The following is a 21,360-nucleotide window of genomic DNA, read 5'->3' on the forward strand; positions in this document are numbered from 1 at the left end:
TCTTCAACAAATGGTCTTGGGTAGACTGATCAGCAACATGCAAAAGGATGACACTGGACCACTTTCTTACACCATACACAAAAATAAACTAAAACTGGATTTAAGAACTAAATGTGACATTTGAAACCATAAAAATTCTAGAAGACAACACGGGCAGTAACCTCTTTGACACTGTCCACAGCATCTTACTAGATACGTCTCCTGAGGCAAGGGAAATAAAAGCAAAAACAAACTACTGGAACTTCAAGACAAAAAGTGAAAGAAACAATCTAAAAAACTAAAAGAAAACCTTTAGAATGGGAGAAGCTATCTGAAAATGACGTAGCTAATGATTTAGTATCTAAAATATATAAAGAACTTATAAAACTTGACACCCAAAAAACATCATCCAATTAAAAAACAGAAGACATGAACAGACATTTCTCCAAAGACGACATCCAGATGGCCAACAGACACGTGAAAAGACGCTCAACATCACTCATCACCAGGGAAACGCAAATCAAAACCACAAGGAGAGACCACCTCACACCCATCAGAACAGCTAAAATTTACAGCACATGAAACAACAGACGTGGCGAGGATGAGGAGAAAGGGGAGCCCGCTTGTGCTGCTGGTGGGAATGCAAACTGGTGCTGCTGCTCTGGAGGTTCCTCAAAAAGTTAAAAATAGAACTACCCTATGACCCAGCAATCGTACTACCTAGTATTTACCCAAAGAATACAAAAATCCTAATTAGAAGGGGCATAAATGTACCCTGTTTATTATCTACAATAGTCAAATTATGGAAAGAGCCCAAGTGTCCAGTGACAGATGAAGGGATAAAGTGGCGATATATGTATATAATGGAATTTTACTCAGTTATGAAAAAGAAATGAAATCTTGCCATTTGCAACTAAATGGATGGAGCTAGAGGGTAATGTTAAGTGAAATAGAGAAAGACAAATACCATAGGATTTCACTCAAATGTGGAATTTAAGAAACAAGCAAAGGGAACAAAAGAGAAGCAAACCAAGAAACAAGACTCTTAAATATAAAGGACAAAATGCTGGTTACCAGACGGAATGGAGGCTGAAGGAGGCACCAGTCGTGATGACGGCGGGTGATGTACGGAAGTGCTGAATCTACACTGTGCTCCTGAAACTAATATGCCACACTTGAACTTTGATAAAACTTTAAATACATAAATAAATGAGAAGCACTAGAAGCTAAAAAAAAAAAAAAAAAAATCCGCACTATCTCTCTGGGGCATCCCTGCCTGCCTCTTACCCTTCCTATGGCTCAGGTGCATTTTGGTGACTTGCTGCCCGAACCCAGCTTTCGCTTACCGGCCACTTGGCTGCTCTTGTGCGCTCTTTAACTCACCAAAGCTCTAAGTTACGCACAGGCCAGTGACCTCAAAGCAGGTCTCAGAGGCTTAATTTTGAACATCAGCACTTTTCTGAGATGATCCCAGGTTTTCAGGGATTCAGATTTCACTAATATTTTACTGAATCTGGATTCTGCAGGAACACTAGGTAGGCGGTGCTGCCTTGGTGCGGGAGTGACAACACGGCGTGCCTCCAGGTGAGGCCTCGCCTCGGATGCGGCGTTCAACACTGCTTTCAGGGTCTGTACGGTGTGACACAAGGTGACGAGGCCCTGGTCCCACAGCTCGGTCGGGCCGAGCGCGCACACGCAATCACGATCTCTAAGTTCCTGAAGTCACTGGAATGTCCCAAGGTAGCCGCACGGGCACTCCCCTTGCTAAATGCACCTGCATCGTGGGCCTGGCCTTCGAGTGGCTCCTGGGTACGAGCATGCGAGTCAGCACACAAAACGTTCACAGAGCTGGCAAAGGGGATAAAGGTCACCTCTGAAGGCAATTTAGTAACCCAACTCAGAACAATTCAGTTCAGGGAACTGATGTCTGAAGACACACTCTGATACTATCTCATTAGTCCAAATGTTAGAGGCAGTCATTAATTCCAACTGCAACCAACCAGTGTAAACGGACTCATCAAAGGGCTCACCCAAAACGAAACTGACCAACAGAGCAGAATTATGGGTATTTTATTAACTACTAAGCTGTACTTTCTAAGTTCTAGACACAGTAAATTTATCTTTTGTGATGGGACAGCACATACTCACTGGCTTGGGGGGGGAGGGGGGATAGACATGCTTCCATCCATCCACGTGTCTACATGTCCTAAGGTGGCATACTTCACGTGGAAAGGTATGGCTCCAACCCACACCAGAGCCTGATGGAAGCATTATCTAGGAGAAGCTACGTAATCAGCCCAAGCAAATGTGGCCACACCTCAGGTGCTCAGCATTCACCCAGGCCCACCCTTAGTGCACTGTTCTGACCATTAGTTAGAGCAGAAGGCAGCAATGCTTTCTACATAGGGGATACAAAGTCAAATGTTTTGAATGAAAACTACTGATGCACTAATTCCTATAGTGAAAAGTTTATGCTGCTTGTCAGAACTATTAACTTCAGTTCATTTAACACACTGTCCAGTTATCCACAGAGAATTCATTCGAAATGTGTGTGCACACCATGTTCTGGCCGTGCCTACTGCACAGCACACACACACGCAGGTACTGTGTGGGGACACTCCAGAAACTCTTTAGCGACCAGCATTTTACAATTGCCTCCAGCTTCTCCTCTTTAGGCTGCGACAATGTCAGTTATCACCTGACACACATCAGATTAGAAGAAAACCTCTTCTGCAAAGCTCAGCACATCTTAACCTTCATTCATGTAGTTAAATCTCACATTTAATATGAATTAGGCTTAAGAGTCTTGCGAAACTGTCATGGACTAGATGTACTCACTGTCAGCTTCTCCTCCCGTTTCTTCCGGTAACCAAAGGAATTCTTCCTAGAAAAGAGGAAAGCAAAAGACTGTGAACTTTTTCCCAATGGGAAGGTTTTCACCAAGCACAGGTATGTGCAGATTTCTTCAGTCTTTATTCCTTCGTATTCCTTTATTCCTTCTTTCACATATGATTCTGGATTATAAAACCCTCACTTTAGGGGCACCCGGTGGCTCAGTCAGTTAAGCGGCCAACTTCAGCTCAGGTCATGATCTCACAGTGTGAGTTCAAGCCCCGCGTCGGGCTCTGCGCTGACAGCTCAGAGCCTGGAGCTGCTTCAGATTCTGTGTTTCCCTCTCTCTCTGCCACTCCCCTACTTGCGCTGTCTCTCTCAAAAATAAACACTAAAAAGAAAAGTTTTTTATCCCAACTTTAAGAAGCAAAATAATAATTTCATAGTAAAAAACTACAAGTGATACCTAGACAGATAAGTTAAAGAAAAACAAGAAGAAAAAAAATTTACTGGTAAAATCTTCCTAGAAGTTATTTAGAATTCTGTTATGGCAGAAATAGCTGAATGTTCATTCGGTTGAAATGACAAGATTATACAATCCGACAATGAGCCACACGGGTGAACTGTTAAACACTGGTAATGAAATGCGTCAGATTAATCATCCAAATGGAAAGACCCGAAAGTGGCCTGGTCTGCCCTCACTCTCTCCCTCTCAGCCCCTCCTGCTACCACCGGTTGGCTCCAGGGTTTCCAAACCCCTGGCACCGCCTATCCCCAGCGGCCAACTACGTGCACAGGGCTCTAGATCTCTGCGGGCGACCACCCAAAGGCCACAGCATAAGTTCACGCTGTGGATGGGCTTATGCGGCCTAAAAGTTCACAAGGTAACTCTCATTTCTAATTCTGTCTTGACTTGTCCCTTTGTCATTTCAACTGAATACACTTGTAGGTGCACGCGGGAAAGGAGCTCAAAGAAATAATCTTGACCCGTTCTTCTCCTTTACACAAAGCCCACAAGCAGTCTTGCCCAGGATGGCCTAACTACTTAGGACAGGCTAGGAGCCCTCCACTTTGGTGCCGAGCAAGGACACGCTGAGGCCCCTGGCTAGAACCCCAGGAGAAGCAACAGTGCGAACTTCTAGGACTCTGGAGCAAAGCCATCCCCTCTCCTTTGAAAGTACTCCAGAAACAACAACTGCTCTCACTAGCCCCCAGCGGACACCACATGCTGGGCCACAGGACAGCACGTGACCATGGACTCAGCTGCCCATCGGGAACGGGGCACTAAGCCCCATTGAAAAGCACAAACACCAGCAACAGCGCTCTGTCCACTGCTGAGGCCTCCTCGCAGGGAGTCCCTGAGAACAGTGACCAGGGAGTGGGGTCAGTTCCAGAACAGCACCAGGGACAAGCGTGCAACGTGCAGGCTGCCTCCACTCCACACAACTAAGAGTGCTCCACAAAACCAGGACGCAGGAGTGTCTTCCCAGGCCCGGAACTTCAGGCACCGTATTTGCTGCGTCCTGTGTCTGGAGGCGGAACGGCTGAAGGCAGCTCTAAAGTGAGAGGGCTCGGGGTCCGGCTGGACGGCAGCCTTGGTGAGACCTGCCTCTGAGTGCACAGTGACAAGGAGCCCTCGGGTGGCCTGTGGAAGAGGCAGCGTGCGCACATCTGCGATGCACAAGGCACTTTAGACAAGACCCCCACAGCCGGGAAAGAAGAGGTGCGTCTGCCTCGTGTGCCAGGCTCCTAGGGGTGCGGCAGTCACGCTGGGCCCTGCCACCAAGCCTAGCAGTGTGTCCCTACCGGTGGGCCCTGGCCAGCTGACAGCACTGCCCTTTTCTGTCCTGGAGGTGGCCACCGGGCCTCCACCAGAGTCGGCACCACGGGGATGTCTCTGGAGGTGGCGGCCGGGCCACCCAGCCAGGGCCTGAGTGTCCTCAGAGGACAGTCCTACCTCAGGAGACACAGCTCGGACTCGAAAGGTGAGCGTGGCACGGGGCTAGAGCAGCACGGAGCCCGGGGAGGGCTCTTCATGGTCACACCCGCCTTTCCACCCACAGCGCACTTGCTTCCTGGGCCCACAGCTCTGAGCCTGGCAGGCGCCCTCACATTACACACCTGAACCTAGCTGGGGGTCACAGCCACACAGGGTGGGAGAACCACATGTGGTCCCAGGGGGCTGTTGGGGTCCCTCATACTGCTCCTTACCTTTGTCCAACAGACAAAGCTAAAGGAAAACAAAACCTAAGAAAAAGAGGGGCGCCTGGGTGGCTCAGTCAAACGTCAAACTTCGGCTTGGGTCATGATCTCACGGTCTGGGAGTTCGAACCCCACACTGGGCTCTGTGCTGACGGCTCAGAGCCTGGAGCGGCTTTGGATTCTGTGTCTCCCTCTCTCTCTGTCCCTCCCCTGCTCACGCTCGCTCTCTCTCTCTCTCTCTCAAAAATAAACATTAATAAAAATTTAAAAAATATAAACCTAAGAGAAATAGAGTTGCTGGTATGGGGGCGCCAGCAGAAGACATGGCCACTGTGGCTCACCCTCCAGCTGAAGACACCCAGGGGCCGATAGCTTGCCTGTAGACAACGGGAGAGGTGAGCACCAGGATGTCCCATGGGGCGGCCGCGGTCTGGAGCGTACAGACTATGTGGGTGCAGACAGCCCTTTGTGGGGCAGAAGCACAGGCAGTTCCCGTGGTTCTGCGGAAGTCCTACCACAGAGCCAGATCGCACACAACCGTTGTGACTGGAGGCGGCCCACGTGGGTCAGCCAGGTGCCCCTCGGTTTCTGGGCACCTAGTGGCCCTGTCCTTCCGCCGCCAGGACGCTTCCGTGGAGCTAAGCTCCCAAGAGGCCAGCAGGAGGCAGGAAAGCGGGGAGTGGGAAGTCCCACTGGCACTTCCTCTGCGGTGTCTGCAGTGAAGCATGACCCAGCACCCCAGGCAGCACCCAGGTGGCAGGTGCGGCCTCCTTTGGGTCCCGCCTCAGCTCCGCTGGCCCTGCTGCAAGCCTCTGGCCTCCTCTGTCGCCCCAGCCCCTTGGCGTCCTTCATCTCTCCAATACCCCCTGAGCCACCTTCACAGCACACATCCTGGGGATGTAAGGCGGGGGGCTGCCACCAGCCACTCAGTCCCGTGGCCCCACCCAAGCCAGATGGTGCACACTGACGCACCACCAGTGCAGGGCACCGTGACTTGCCACCCTCGCCCCCATGCCCCAGCCACAGTGAGTACAGAGCGGAATCCGGGCTGCCAGAGCCTGTGTGTGCAGACACTGTGCTGGTGTGCAACACTGGGGAACGTCTGCACTGAGGTTTTCCAAGCAGGTTGAAGAAATGCTTAGGTGGGTTGAACACACACAGGTGATGTGTCAGAAGGGATTTCATTCTGGACAGCCCCAAGCACAACTGAGAGGAAAAACCGGACGGAAGCACCCCGTCCGCCGCCTCTAACCTCAGTCCTGAATGGAAGAGGAAGAGACAGGAGGCAGGAATGGACGGCACGCACGCTGCCTTGGGGAAAGGTGAGGAGGTGCTGGCGCGGCCCGACGTCAGGGGCGTGGGAACGCACACACACCATGGACCCCAGGGGCTCATGCATGTGCCCATGGACAGCACGGAGGGTGGCCAGCAGGCTCGCTTTACCAGTACAGCTCATTTTTATGAATATGTTTAGGAAAAACATAATCAACAGCCTGGTCCGCCTAGTGCACAACCCACCTACTACCATGGAAATGGAGTGAGGCTGGGGCGCTGGGCCTCTGCGCAAGGCAGGGGGTGGGGGCCTGGACCCACAGTGTGGACACTGGTGTGTGCAGAGCTCCAAATGCCCACCAACGACTGTGACCAAACATGGCTCCTGTCCATCTAGGGCTCTCCCCACAGTTTTATACAAAGAAGAGGAAGCCTGTCAAGTCTCTTGAGTGACCCTCTGAGTAATTACATAAAACTTGTGATGGGTGCAGCCTTCGATGTGAGGCCGTGTTCTGCATGTGAAGACGAAATGGTAAGCCACACCTGCAGAGAGGACACTGGGTCAATATTCACAGCCCACGGGGACAGGCCGTAGCTGTCTGAGAGCAGCTCTCAAGCACTCACCTCCCTCTCCCTAAACCAGGGGGAGATTCCGCGCTGCTCTGCTCCACACGACCAGACCCAACCTCCCTCTTGGTGTAGGCAGGAGGGTTCTGTATCCGTGTTCTAGGCGGACCTGTCTGCCGTGTCTGTGGGCTCCGGACACCGTTAATTAGCCGGTCTGCAGTGAAGTTAAATATCGAAGGGCTTTCTAACAGCCCAGGTCCTCTCTCTGCACTGGGAATGGCATGGCGTAGATGAGATTTGCTAGGATTCCTGGAAACAAAAGGTTTGCACGCGCTCAGTGTTAAAGCAATCGTGGTGTCATAAAATGAGCTAACACATGAAAGGACTCGGCTAAAAGGTACTTTCTAGTTAGAAAAAAAATAGTACAAATGTTATTCAGGAAACAGTTAAGGTATGCCGTGTCTGCTACTGCGAATCTACAAAGTATCAACATTTTGTGTAGCTGCAGCCCAGGTCCAAATTCAGAGCGGGCCCACTCGGACACAAGCTGGAGAACCTGTGCTTTATGCAAGCCTCCAGCAAGCATTTCAGGGTCTGATCTCAGAGCGCAATTCTAGGCCTCGGGAGGTTTCATCTCCACTGGTCAAATGGATCACAACATCTTGTCAGAAAGAGCTTCTCCACGCAGTCAGCATGGCTCGAGCACGTGGTGAGGACGCCCCGTTTGGAAACTGCTTGCTCTTTCCACTCCTTGAGAGCACAGCGCAGCGTGGCGGACCTCTCCCCACAGATCCCGGGGCTACTGCCCTCCCCAACTCGCGGAACTTGCCTGCTTCTTGGAGGGTACTGTCTGAGCGAAGTCAGAGGAGACGCTGCAGGTTTGAAGGTTGGAGACGTAAACCCATTTATAAATCCAGTATTTGGAAACGGAGTTACCTAGATGCATTAAAAACAAACAAGTCAGCAAGCCATTAACAGCCTTCACACTAATGGCACACCTTGTGGTTGCAGGCGTTCTTTCTCCACTCGCCAAGCAAGCTCAGATGAAATATTCCCCAGATGAAAAGAACATGGTGTTAGATTATTGCTAATAACCAATAGTTCCCGAGCCAGGCTGGGGCTAAGGCCGCCTTCTGGGCCAACTAAGGTGACCTCCGCACAACGGCCCCAAGGAAGCCAACTTATACCCATGGGGGCTGGAGCTAAACATAAGCTATGGCAGAAAGCACATGTTACATACTGCTCAGGACCAAATAAAGCTGTTTGCTAACAGGAAAATGGGGAAGGGGGCGGGGGGGAGAGGAGAAGCAGCAGAGGGAAACTGGGGGCGAAAGACACACGTAGAGCTCTGCAAGAATCCCCAGCATGCTGGCTAGAGAACAGCTGCCAGAGTCAGACTATTTAAAACTCTTGTCAATCACACGGGAACCAGATTATAAATCACAGTAAGACCAGTCGTGACACATCACTTCCTGTATGTACTTTTATATACAGAACTCTGGTATTTGAGTAATTCTGATCAAGTGTTTAAAAATAAGTTAGTCCCCTGGGGCGCCTGGGTGGCTCAGTCGGTCAAGCATCCGATTTCAGCTCAGGTCATGATCTCACGGTTGATGGGTTTGAGCCCCACATTGGGCTCTGTGCGGACAGCTCAGAGTCTAGAACTGCTTCAGATTCTGTGTCTCCCTCTCTCTCTGCCCCTCCCCCACTAATGCTCTGTCTCTGTCTCAAAACAAATGAACATTTTTTTTTTAAATTAAAATAAATAAAAATAAATTAGTCCCTAACTCCAATCATTTCACATTACTTGCTGAGAATTCACATGCACTATCTCTTCACATCTGCTCCAAATGACACAGTGTGCTTTCAAGCAAGCCAAAGGCCTCATTCCTGAACCAGGGTCAAAGGAACCACGCAAACGGCCAGCTGACCCCGAGTGCCAGACAGGCAGGGCCACGATGAGAGCCGTCAGAACAGCAACGTTACTCCAGAGAAAGCAGGCGGCACAGCGCGCCGGCTGGCCTCCACTGGGGACGTTCCTCAACGGCAGGGCTCGAGGACTCTACTTCCTGTTACGCTTCTCTCACGATCTGTGGGCCACATGGCCACCGGTGCCTTCTACAGAATGTGGCAAGTATTTGAAAGCAGCAGTGCGTTAATAGGATGAGAGAGACACACAGAGAGAAACCTCGTCCACAGTGTCTGCAGACCTCAGGGCTCTGGCGGTGCCTGTAATGACCTGTCCCGACTCCTCTGGCCCCACACGTCACAGGCGCTGAGTATGCAGCCTCAGGACACACTGAAGACGCCGCACAGCTTGACCCCGACAGGACTCCCCAGCTTCCCCCCCGAGCTCCCGGCCTCAGCCTCCGTTTCAGCTCAGAGGCCCTCAGCACGCCCGCCGCCCCTGCACAGCCACGGGCTCTCCTGCAGCCCCCCTCCTTCCACCTCCTAGCCTCAGCGGGGAGGACATCACAGCAGATAAGCCCCCGCTGTAAGCTTCACAGTATTCTGTCCAGGTCCCATCTTTCCAGTTTCTGCCTGTCTGCCTGCCATAGTGGTCTCTCCCAGGCCACGTGCTCTCAGGCCATGTGCTCATCTGCACATGCGTGACAGGCATGGACACTCCCCCACCCCCCCAGTCGCCACTGCGTCTCTAACGAGAGCCCCACATGATGTGTCCACGTGGCGGGGCCTGGCTTGCAGGCCTCTCCTGCAACCCCCCCCCACACACACACACACCCCGCCGAGCACCACATAGCTTTCCGCAGCCATACCCTCAAGGCCATTACTGGATTCCTGCTTCCCAAACACAACCTTCCTCGCTTTCTACCCTTCCCTGTGTCTGGCCCCGCCTAGAGCTGGCCCGCGGCCTCACACAGCCTGTCCATCAGCCCATCTCCACTGTCTGCGGTGGGAGCCCAACCTGATCGGAGTCCCGGCTGTGTCCCATGCCAGCCGGGGCCCACCTGGCCTCTCCGAGCTCCCCAGCAGCACCGCTGGGGAAAGCTGCCTGGACCCACCACACGGGCCAGTCGGGGCTGAGGGGAGGAAGACAGCTGCAGGCCTATTTGTTCTCAACCATCCGAAGCCTGTTAAAACAGCTGTCTCCATAAAAGCATCTCCCCTGGCACCCCACGCTCAGAAGTAACCTGGTTACCCCAGAACTCGGACCACATCATCTGTGGCTTCCTGGAGACGACATAGCCTAGGAAGGTGCTGCTACACAGGAAGGCAGGGGGACCGCGCCAAGGATCAAGATTAGAGCCTTCGATGGTCTTTTCAGTGCGCCCAGCTACACGCTGGTCTCCCAATAAATTTAGGTCTGCTACAGGACCGAGGGTCTCTTTTACAGGGCAACTGTGGACACGTCTGGCTCCCCTACGCGACCTGGGGCCTCACCCTCCTGAGCACCTGCTGCAGCGGCCAACACAGGACCTCCGGCCGCACAAGCTCCAAGCACACGCGGGACTCACCAGGGGTGGATCAAGATAGCTGTGTGTGGCCGACCACGCCTGGGGGGCGATCAGGCTGTACAGAGGGAGCTGCTGCTGGGGGCTGTAGACCGGAGGTAAGTAAAAGGAGGCTGTGTAGCGCTGCTGTGTGTAAAGGCTCATGTCCAGGGGTCTAAATCCATTCTTTGGCAAAAATGTGTTTATAGCTATTGCCTTTGCTTTTATCCGTGCCTGTGTGGGGACACAGAAATGTCTATCAGAATACTGAAGTACTGATTTGCAAAAATAAAGAAAGTATAAGGAATGGTCTTGCTTACCTTAATTGGTTTTCCTTGAAAAGTCTTGACTTCTTCTCGAAGGTATTTGTAAGCCTGAGGGCAAAATTGTCCAAAATACCATTGTGTTAATCTTAGAAACACAACGGACTGGAAGTTAACTCACTACCTCAACTAAGGAATGGTATTTAAAATACGATGGGCAGGCCCTCGAACAGAGATTCTTAATTAACCTACTTTGGGTCACTGGTTCCTTAAAAGAACCTCTAAGAGTTAGGGAACCTCCAGCAAAAAGTCTCATGGTCAATATGGGACCACAATTCTGTCAGATTAACAGGCACTGCAGAGCACCCGTCCCCCGGCCGCAGGCTGAGCGTCCTGACCCGCAGGTAAGAGTGGAACCAAGTCCCCAGTCACAACCCGCATCGGAAATGGAATCACACAGCTGGGGAGAAGAAGGCAGAGACCGCAGTATTTGCAAGTCTGTACTTATGTGGCTCCTTATTCTTCTCCCAGGTGCACTCCTTGCCTCGGGAGGCCCTGAGCCCCCTGACCTGGTCTGGGCTAGCCGCACGCACCCTTCTGGTAAGGACAGCTCAACCTGCTACGCTCACAGGCTCTTCCTCTGCCTTTTCCCTTCCAGTCCTTTAACACGCATCCTCCCCATGTCTCTCTCTCTTCTGAATTTCACGGCATTCATGTCACTAACACAGCTGCCCTTGAACTGCAAAGGGCCACTCACACGCAGCCTCCTTTCGAGAACTATACCACAGGACTATAAATGTATTTTCTCCCACTTATGGTTTACTCAGCACTATTTTCTGCAGCTTATTTTATTGAAAGAACACAGCATATAATACAAATTACAGACAAAACAGGTGTTAGTCAATTGTTTATGTTATTAGTAAGGCTTCAGGCAGATCAACAGGAGACTAGCAATAGTTCAGATCTGAGGGAATCAGTCGTCGTACATGGACTCCCCACCACGCGGGGTCGGCGTCCCTAACCGCCACGTTGTTGAAGGGCCACCTGTACCAGCAATCCCCTGAAGCACGTTTAACATCTCCGCCAGTAAGACTCGCCCTTGAAGGGCAGGGAGACCGTCACAACTCCCCGCGTCTGCTCGCAGCCTCGTAGGCCATTCAGCGGTCTTACAGCACACAGTGATGTCTGGCGAGAGTTAGGGTTACGTTCAAATTTCCCAAAACACTTTCCAAATTGTACAACTTCTCTCTGCCCAGATACAAGAAAAGAGCTCCTTTTCATGGGCTGCTTGTCTTACCTGTCCTTAAGAAACACAGTCGTATACTTCACATATCGCTACGAAAACTATCTACACAAACACCTCTATTTCAGTTTCTGCAGCCTGATTTCCCCTGCACTTTATCATCAAACTTAGCACCACAATGCAACAGTAATGTCAACACCCATGTACAACCGATGTTACGTAGTAAGTCCTAGTAATGCTAAGCTTCACGGGGGTGGGAAGAACTCACCTGCTGGGCATCAGCTTCCGTCTCAAACGTAATAAACCAATTATCATTATAGGCAAATTCACAGTTTATAAATTTCGGTAAATTGTCTCCTTTAAATAGTGCTTCTACTTCCTACAGAAAACAGAGAGGTAGAAATTAATTCTCCACTACGCTGCATCTGTCCTTACCGAATAGAAATGACGTGGACCCTGAAGGACAGAGTCTTAGACAGAGAGCCCATCCAAAATACTGATGGCTAGTAAACCTCTTCCAGAAGAGCAGAGGTGCTGTGCGTGGCTTCCAGAATCAGGGCTTCACTGCCATAGGAAGTAAGTCCACAGCATATTGATAGCTTTTCTTCGTACCAAGGTCCCTTTAAGGTAAATTAACATGCAGGCACGCCGTAGTGCACCAGAGCACTGGTGACTACACAGCTGGGGAAGCAGGGCGGTAAGCTCAGAAATGTAAATAGTGGCCGAACTTCTGGTTCCGGCTAAGACGGGCCGGCTTTACATTCTCAAAAACAAAAGACAACATACATGAAGTAACAGTTTCAGACAGCAGAGCTCAGGCCATGCAGGGCAGGGGAGCCCGTGAGGGCCCAGCTTGGGCCTGGAGTTCCCACGGGAGCCCCACCACCCAGAACCCAGAGGCGAGTGCTGACCCAGGCCCAGGAGCCTAGGGCTCTTGCAGGGGCGGGGGTCTCCCAGGGCCCGGTGTGCATCAACAGCCTCCTGAAATCACCAGAGGGAAAAGGAGCAAAGCTTGCTAGGATGGGGAGGGGGCGGTGTGTCTCCCCACAAGGCAGAGTGGGAAACACTCCCAACTCATGGGGCGTCAGGCCGTGCACGCAGGAGGGCCCGGCCGCAGCGTGGGTAAGAACCAGCCCCGGGCGAAGGCAGCCCCGCAAGCACCTAACAATATGCCTGAAGGGTCAAACTGAACCTCAAACAAAGCTCAAAAATACCTGCAGGGGAAGAATACAAAGACATTCAGTACCCAGTAACACAAAATCCAAATGCCTGGCCTCCATTCAAAATTCACCAGGCATACAAAGAAATGAAAAAAGACGACATAAGTGAGAAAATTCCATCAAAGTAGACCCCAAACTGATACAGAGGACAGAATTAAAAGGCAAGGATATTAAATAGTTCTTAGGCACATATATAGTCTACATTCACCAAAGTAAAGACTGAGCATGTTAAATAAAGACAGAGAAAAGGAAAGAAAGACCCAAAATTAACTTCTGGAATGAATAATGTGCTAAAGTAGGATTAATGGTTAGTTAGAACTTTGAAAAAAAAAAAAAGGGAGAAAAGAAAAACTATTTGAAGAAATAGTAGCTCAGGACACTTTGCGCACAAGAAACTTACAAGTTACACCAAGATGTATCACAATCGAATTGCCTAAAATTTTCAAGCAGTGAGAAAAAAGAATGGTCGCTATGTACAGAGGAAAGGAGACAAAAATGAAAGACTCATCTTCAGAAACAGCACACACCCGGGCACAGAAGAACATCTTCAAAACATAGGAAGGAGAAACAATCCTGTCAGTCGTGGATTCTACACCAGTATCTTTCATAAGTGACAGTAAAATAAACATTTTCTCAAACACACAAAAGCTGCAGAAACTCACACCAGCAGACCTGCACTACAAGAAATAAAGCAATAACCAGACAGAAAGGAGGACAGAAGGGAGTCTAGGTCTAGAGACAGAATCAAAGCACTGCAAATGGTAAATGCTGGAGAAATATGAAACACATCTTTCTTATTTTTAAACTCTTTAAAAGAAAACAGGCTCGTTTAAAGCAAGCACAGGAAAGCGCGGTATGACTGAGGGCCACGCAGGACTCCTGAGCATGGCCAGCCGTGGAAAGCGGGGGGCCTGTCTCAGAAAGGTGACAAGTGGGATTATGTTAAGGCAGAGACACTGATATACTCAGGTATCAACTACAAACTGTAAAAGCCGCCACTAAACGAAACAAAGAGTTGTATCGAATAAGCCAAAAAGGGAGACAAAAACCACGCTGAACCAAAGCAAAGGGAGGCAAGGAAACGAGAACAGTATAGACAAAGAGAAGACAAGCCAAGCCGCAAGGCGGTAGATCTCAACCTAGCCACATAGTTAATCACTTCCGTGATAAAGGCGCCGGCCAGGCACCCGGAGCAGAGCTCTGGGGGGCACGGAGCGCACAGGCCACCTACGGGCAACTCACAGGAAGTGCCCGCTAACCACGAGGACGCAGACAGGTTCCGTGGGCACAAAGGCGATGCGCCGTGCCTACGGTAACACGACAGAACTGCAGCGGCCACATAACACCAACATCGATTCCAGAGCAGAACGCTGCCAGGGAAAACAGGGCCATCTGATAAAAGACTGTTAATCACCCAAATGAACTACATTTTAAAAACCGTTCTGAGCACCAACACACATGTGGCTGCTTTCTGAAGACTCTGCCGGCCGCCCGGGCCACCCCCGCCCCCGCCCCAGAGAGCACAATGCCTGTGCTCGGCGGCCTCCTGGCCCCTCACTCAGCTTCGCGTGACCACGTCCATCCCCCTTCCTTTCTCATTCGACGTTTAATGTATCATCATTTCCTCTGAGCCCTCTCTCAAAACTTCGCCGGTTCAAGTTTTACAACAGACAAAGAGTATGCTGTTTGGAATAACAGAAAATACCAAAATCGGTGTCTGCAGCGGCAAGTAGAAAATTCTTATTCATTACAGTGCTTACAGATATCTTACAGGACCTGTATTTTAAATATTACATGAGTTAACACAGGCATCCACATTGGTAGGAAGAAACAGAAGGATCCTTCCTATTTGAACCTTAAAAAGAGGGACCAAAAATTCAGTCCTAATTTCTTTTTCTTCACACACTGTAATACAGAACTAGTAAAAATGAGCTCGGGGGAACTGAAAGCACACCTTGCGAGAACAGTGCCGTGCTCAAGAAGGTGTAACTTTTTATCCTATCAGGGGTTTGTTAGAAGCCCCACCTTTGTGAGGCTCCACTGGAACTGTCCTTCCTAAGCCCGCAGGTACACTCATCTATCTCCACTACAAAAAAGGTACTGAGAATGTCCACAGCACGACTGACCCGGGCCTAACTCACAGAAGACCCAGGACTGACGAAGCAAACTTCCTAGGTCTGGAAGAATCCGAGCAGCAGCCAACCAGCCCGCTCTGAGCACGCCAAGAATGGACTCTGCCAGAGCCCTGCCTCACGGCTTCCCATCGTCCCCAGGGGAGGCCCATGGGGCTGCACTACTCACAGTGTCCCAGCGTGAGCATCTGCACGAGGAACACACTCTGCAGCAAGCAGTGACAGAGATCACTCTCTAGGTCTACTACACTACCAAATACTGTGGTTTCCTAAAATTACTGCCTAAAATTACTGCTTAAGTTGGTACTTCTCAAGTCATGCTCTCCAGGCCCCATTTCTGCGGGATGGATGAGCCTGCATCTCCCCATGCCAGCAGCGCCCTGACGCGGGCAGGCCAGCCGGTCCACGCTACTGCACGTTCCCTCAGCTCTTCCGAGCCCCCTTTTTGGGGAGATACTCGTCCTGAAAAGTTATTTAACATAAAAACAGGTTCTTTATCTTAACTTGCGGGTTTCTTATTTTTAAATGAATATTTAAACCCTTCTCACTTCTAAATACTGAGTTACCATAGACTCTCCTTAACTGTGTAGCATGAAGTACACAATGGAGTCGTGAGACCCTACCTATCTCATGTAGGTCCTGCGAAGAAAGCATCACTGCGCATATTCTTTAAAATATACCCCCAAAAAACACAGAAGCACACAAAAACAAAACAAAACACCAATGTAACGAAGTGCAAGCGCACTTCGGAGGAAAGAGGACTTACTTCCACAGGGGTGGACTCGGAGATTTCACGCAAAATCACGATGCAGCGGTTCTGGTTTGGCCTTACTTTTTCTCCCTTCTCGTCCACTTGGACTAAAGGTAAAGCTATAAAGAGAAGAAAAACAAGCGGTAAAGCACAAATATTAAAGCAGACAAACCATCTGTATCCTGTTACGATGGGACAGAGACGCTCCCGTGCAGAGTGCCACAGTACATTACTAACCGCGCTGAAGAAACCCGCATACCGTGGGTCACCGTGACACAAACCATCAGAAGGTTTTAAACCCGTCCTGCATGTTTCATTTCTCAAAACAAAGGAACAGGGGAATTCAAAAAGTCCTTTCAGAGCTATAATAAATTTAACACCCTCTATGAAAGACTCTAAAGAGCTCAAACTAAACGCAGATCACAACTCAGAGTTAACTAGCTTTCTCTTTTCTACGAGCCCTAACATAAAAGAACTTTCTGCCCTATTCTGACGTTTTATTTTGAACTCACGAGGAGGTATCACACATGCGTCACCCAGCCAGTGACAGTGACGACACACCCAGCGTCCACACGAGGAGGCTGGTGTGGGGGACAGCGCACACAGGGACAGGCCTGAATCAGACCTCACCGGTGTTTACGCGCACTCCCTTTCGTTACGTTCTGTTTCCAGTGTCACGTCTGTGAAGCCGTATCACGTGGATTCCCGTCGCGACACAGCCTGATCACAACCGGGGCTCAGCACGGTCCCCACGAACACAAGTTACCAACCCCAGGAACGGGAGAAGGACTCTACCTCAGGTTCTACGCACGTGAAAAAGATCATGAGGGAGCATTATGAAAAGTTGACACCAGAAAGTTAAGACTACTTACGGGAACTAGAAACGTCCTTCAGGACACACACCACCAAAGTGAACCCTGACAAGATGGTCACCAGACAGACCTGGACCCACGTCGGCAAAGAGAACTCAAGGCCGGACGGTGCCCTTTGAGAGTCCTACCAAACATTTAAGAGAATCGTAAACCAATCCCACAGGACAACCTCTCCCAAAACAGCAAAGGGAACACACCGCAGGCCAGCCTAGGAGACCAGAAGTTCTCTGCTCTCCAGTCAACTAAATAAACACATCACAAAGCAGGAAAACTATACACCAAACCCTTGTGAACACAGACCAAAAACTCTTACCAAAAATCCAACAATATATAAAAATGATACTAAACCGTGACAAGCAACGTTTATCTCTGTAATGTAAGGTTGGACTGTTAAAGCAATCAAAATTAAGCAATGTAATTCACCACATTAATGGACTAAAAAAGCCATACAATTACCTCACGGATGCATACAAAGTATCTGGCAAAATCCAACATTCCTGAAAAGAATTCTCAGCCAACTAGGAATGGAAGGGAAACCTCACTTAAGAAACATCACCATCTAGCATCACACTTACTAAAGACAGGACAAAGCAAAACCCCTGCTCTCTCCGTGTCTGCTCAGGACTGTACTAGAGGTTCGAGCCAGGGCAGTAATGTAAGAATCAGAAACTGAGTACACTCAGACTGGAGAAAAAGAGGGAAGCCTTTCCGTTCATAGGCGACAGGCTCATCTCTACAGAAAATCTGATAAAATCTCCAAAACAACTAGAATTAGAGTTTAACAAATTTGTATACGCAAGATCAATATACAAAAATGAACTTCTAAGGACGCCTGGATTGAGCGTCCGACTCTTGGTTTTGGCTCAGGTCAAGATTTCACCGTCTGGGACTTCAAGCCCCTCGTCAGGCTGTGTGCTGACAGCCTGGAGCCTGCTTAGGATTCTTTGTCTCTGTCCCCTCCCCCAAAAGATAAATAAACTTAAAAAAAAAGAACTATGTGTCTACATACTAACTCCGATTGGAAATTGAAATTTAAACATTTAAAACTGTGTCCAAAACAGGAAATGGTTATAAATATGGGAAGATATGGAAGACCTCTACATTGAAAACTTCAAAACATTACCAAGAGAAAATTTTTAAGAAATGTAAACAAATCAAGAGATATTCTGTGTTCACGGAATGGAAAACTCACTGTTGCTATGATGTCAATTCTCCCCAAACTGATGTTTGGATTTGGTGCAATCCCAATAAAAATACCAACTGGCCTTTCTGATTAACTGAAATGTGGATTCTAAAAGCCATGTGGAAATGCAAACCATGTCAAAGAGCTGAAACAAAGCACCTGCTTTAAGACCCTTCATAAGGCCAGAGTGATGGTGACACTGCGGTGCCGGTGTTCAAACCCATAAGCAGATTCAGGACACAAGGTCCCGGCAAGCCAACGAGGACAGCTCAGGGGAGAAGGGGGTGTCCTTCCAGCAAAGGGCGCAGGGACAGTGCACACCCACATGTGCAGGAGCAGAGAACTTAGATCCCTACTTCACACCACATACAAAAATTAGCTTCAAATGGACCACAGACCTAAAAATGTAAACCTTACAACTATAAAACTTCTGGGAGAAATCTTTGAGACTTTGGATTAGGCACAGATTTCTTGAAGACAACACCAAAAGATGCACAAAAGAAAAACTTTAGAGGCGCCTGGGTGGCTCAGTCGGTTAAGTGTCTGACTTCAGCTCAGGTCATAATCTCGCAGTTTGTGGCTTCGAGCCCTGCTTTGGGCTCTGTGCTGACAGCTCTGATCCTGAAGCCTGCTTCGGATTCTGTGTCTCCCTCTCTCTCTGACCCTCCCCTGCTCATGTTCTGTCTCTCTTGGTCTCTCATTAATAAACAAACATTTTTAAAAAAAGAAAAAAATTAATCGCACTCTACAAAAACTTCAAAACTGTTTTTCAAAAGACACTATTAGAATAAAAATGAGAAGCTAGAGCCTAGGAGAACGTATTTGAGCTTCTATATGGAACACAGATAATACACGTCTCAAATGATGGTACACACCCGTCCAATCTCTGCTGTAACGAAGGTGGGGAGAGGGCATGTGAACACACACTTCAGCAGACACAAGGAGGGCCAACGAGCCGGTAAGAACATGGCTCCGTGCCCGCCAGGCAGCAGGGAGACAGAAACCAAGTCCCAAGAGGTGAGCACCATGCACCATGGGAACACGGGACACAGAAGTGCCATGCGAAGCGAGGGCCCCACCTGCCGCCTGGGGATAGGTCCACAGGTTCACGAACTGCAACACACCCGGCCACTGGCCGAGGGAGACAGAAGCTTCGGTCCCTTCCACACGGAGACTCTCATACCAGTGCTCAAGGCGCTTACTTGTCGTAGTCACAACCCGGCAGTAACCAAGCCCGTCGATGGGGGTGACTAATTCAGATGCGCTCCAGCTACTGAATGCAACACGACTCAGCAGTAATCATGCTGAGTGTCAGAAGCCAGACCAGGGGGAAAAGGCTACTGGATGACTGGTTCCATTTACATAAAGTTTTTAGAAAATGTGAACTAGTCGGCAGCCAGAGAAAGCAGACGAGCAATTGTCTGAAGGGGAAGGGAACTCCTGGGGGTGACAGGATGGTCGTCATCTTGATTCCGGTGGTTGTGTGTGTGTGTGAAGAAGTGTGACTTCCCTAACGGACCCTTAAAGCATGCACATCTAAGGTCCGTACACTCTACTTCCATAAGGCTGTAAACCCCAAACCAGCAGCAGGGACCGGCAAGCCTCTCCTCGCCTCTCATACCTGTCCTGTCCCCGGTTCACGTGCCCCAGTAAGGGCCCCTTTACCCCAGGGTCAGTCCCGCTCAGGCAGGCCCACTCTCACACCTGCACCTCTGAGCCCAGGAGACAGATTCTGCTCTCCACACACCTGACCTCTGGATCCGCGGTAGCATCTTGTCCACATCTGGAACATGCTTTCAGATTCAGCATTAGGATTTTAACACAGATCCTTACTGAAAGCGCAGGCCCAGCTCACCTTACCTGTTCTAGTGGTCACAGTGTGGCTCGATCACAACGTATGTCTTCATCCTCTGGTGACAAATACCTGAGTCTACTTTTAAATTAGCAACTTCAACTCTGCTAAGTGTAAAAACAAATCATCTGCATCAGCGTTCTGCTCCATGCACTACACGCCATGCACAGTACGATACAGAAACAATTGATGCAACTCAATCAATGCTAGAGTTTTGGTGTCACAGCAGGAAATATGCAAAATGTCTACGGTGGATCTAACTTTATCTTGGGTGTTTTGGGAATGGGGTTAAGATTTAAACATGAGGCCTCTGCTCTCAGAGGCTTCTTTATGTCACCCTCTTCAGAACGACAACTAATATACTAAGTACACTCTATTCCTCAGGTTATTACACGTGCACATGTTGGTGTCTAAAAACTGAGTGAAAAGAGGCACTCAGACACTGAAGAGCCACACGCAGGTGTGTAGGTAATGTTACAATCCAAGACCCTCCGTCGATGCCATGCTGGAACGGGGGGTGGCAGGGGTGGAGAGGGTGACAGGCTGTCTGTCCCTGGAGAGAAACGTGAAGCAACCGCCCAGGACAATTAAACATCCTCACAGTCTGCACGAACGACTCCCAGCTAAGCATCACCTGAGACACTATCCGCGGGGTAGCCAGGCTTCCAAGGAATGCCTGGGGGAAAAGCCCACATCTGGAATTCCAAGTAACAGGCAAAGAGCGTTAACAGAGTAACGAGCTTTTTTTTCTTAGTTAGGACAGCCGCTGGCCTCTGCAAGTGGGTCCACCCAAAACCCACTCCACGACGCATCGCAGAGACCGCAGATCTCTGTTCTCAACATAAAGACAAAGCGACACTGGAAAGCATATGGCTGTCTTGGGAAACAGCAGTTACAATTTTCGAAATTCAAACTTCATAGATTATGTTTGCTAATTTCTTCACTCACTGCTCCAATAATTCCACGACCTTATGGCATTTGCCTAGGAACAGAAAGTACGGAATAGAAGTCCAACGAAGTTTTGAGGTAAGATACTCATTCTGTTTTTCTCCTAAGTCAAATGCATCACTGACTGTCAGCCAGCTGGCTAAGCCACGGAGAGCACGTAAACACATCTGCCTAAGTGTCCATGATGGAAAGTCACAGTGGTGACACGGGGAAATGGGGTTTTAGTTCTGGTATGATGATGTTCCTCATTTAGAAATATTCCGGGCAGGGGGACATGACATGCACGCTGTTCTTCGTGAAGGACTCAGGGCAGCCCTGAGTAGGGAGAGTACAGAAAAAATTCATTTGGTGCCCACAATCCTGTTACAGGAAGTGATCTTTTATAATTAAAAACAATCCCATCAAAAAAGATATCCAATGGGGGCGCCTGGGTGGCTTAGTCGGTTACGCGTCCGACTTTCGCTTAGGTCATGATCTCGCGGTTCGTGGGTTCGAGCCCCGCGTCGGGCTCTGTGCTGACTGCCAGCTCAGAGCCTGGAGCCTGTTTCAGAGTCTGTGTCTCCCTCTCTCTCTGACCCTCCCCTGCTCACGC

General features: G+C 49.6%; 1 protein-coding gene across 3 annotated transcripts in view; it reads right to left on the bottom strand.

Annotated features, from left to right (window-relative positions):
- The window catches only part of LARP4B (La ribonucleoprotein 4B), an 89,897-nt gene that overhangs the window by 12,952 nt on the left and 55,585 nt on the right, over positions 1 to 21,360 (bottom strand). For all 3 annotated transcript variants that reach the window (XM_039241637.1, XM_039241636.1, XM_039241638.1), the window contains exons 8-14: positions 15,929 to 16,032; positions 12,079 to 12,189; positions 10,625 to 10,678; positions 10,329 to 10,538; positions 7,682 to 7,788; positions 6,910 to 7,161; positions 2,818 to 2,863 (exon numbers count right to left, since the gene is read on the bottom strand). In XM_039241637.1, coding sequence (XP_039097568.1) covers positions 2,818 to 2,863; positions 6,910 to 7,161; positions 7,682 to 7,788; positions 10,329 to 10,538; positions 10,625 to 10,678; positions 12,079 to 12,189; positions 15,929 to 16,032 — 884 coding nt within the window. The remainder of the gene's footprint in view (positions 1 to 2,817; positions 2,864 to 6,909; positions 7,162 to 7,681; positions 7,789 to 10,328; positions 10,539 to 10,624; positions 10,679 to 12,078; positions 12,190 to 15,928; positions 16,033 to 21,360) is intronic.

This window comes from Hyaena hyaena, unplaced genomic scaffold, assembly GCF_003009895.1.
Source record: "Hyaena hyaena isolate Hyena2069 unplaced genomic scaffold, ASM300989v1 scaffold_197, whole genome shotgun sequence".
In the NCBI taxonomy this organism is placed as follows: Eukaryota; Metazoa; Chordata; class Mammalia; order Carnivora; family Hyaenidae; genus Hyaena; species Hyaena hyaena.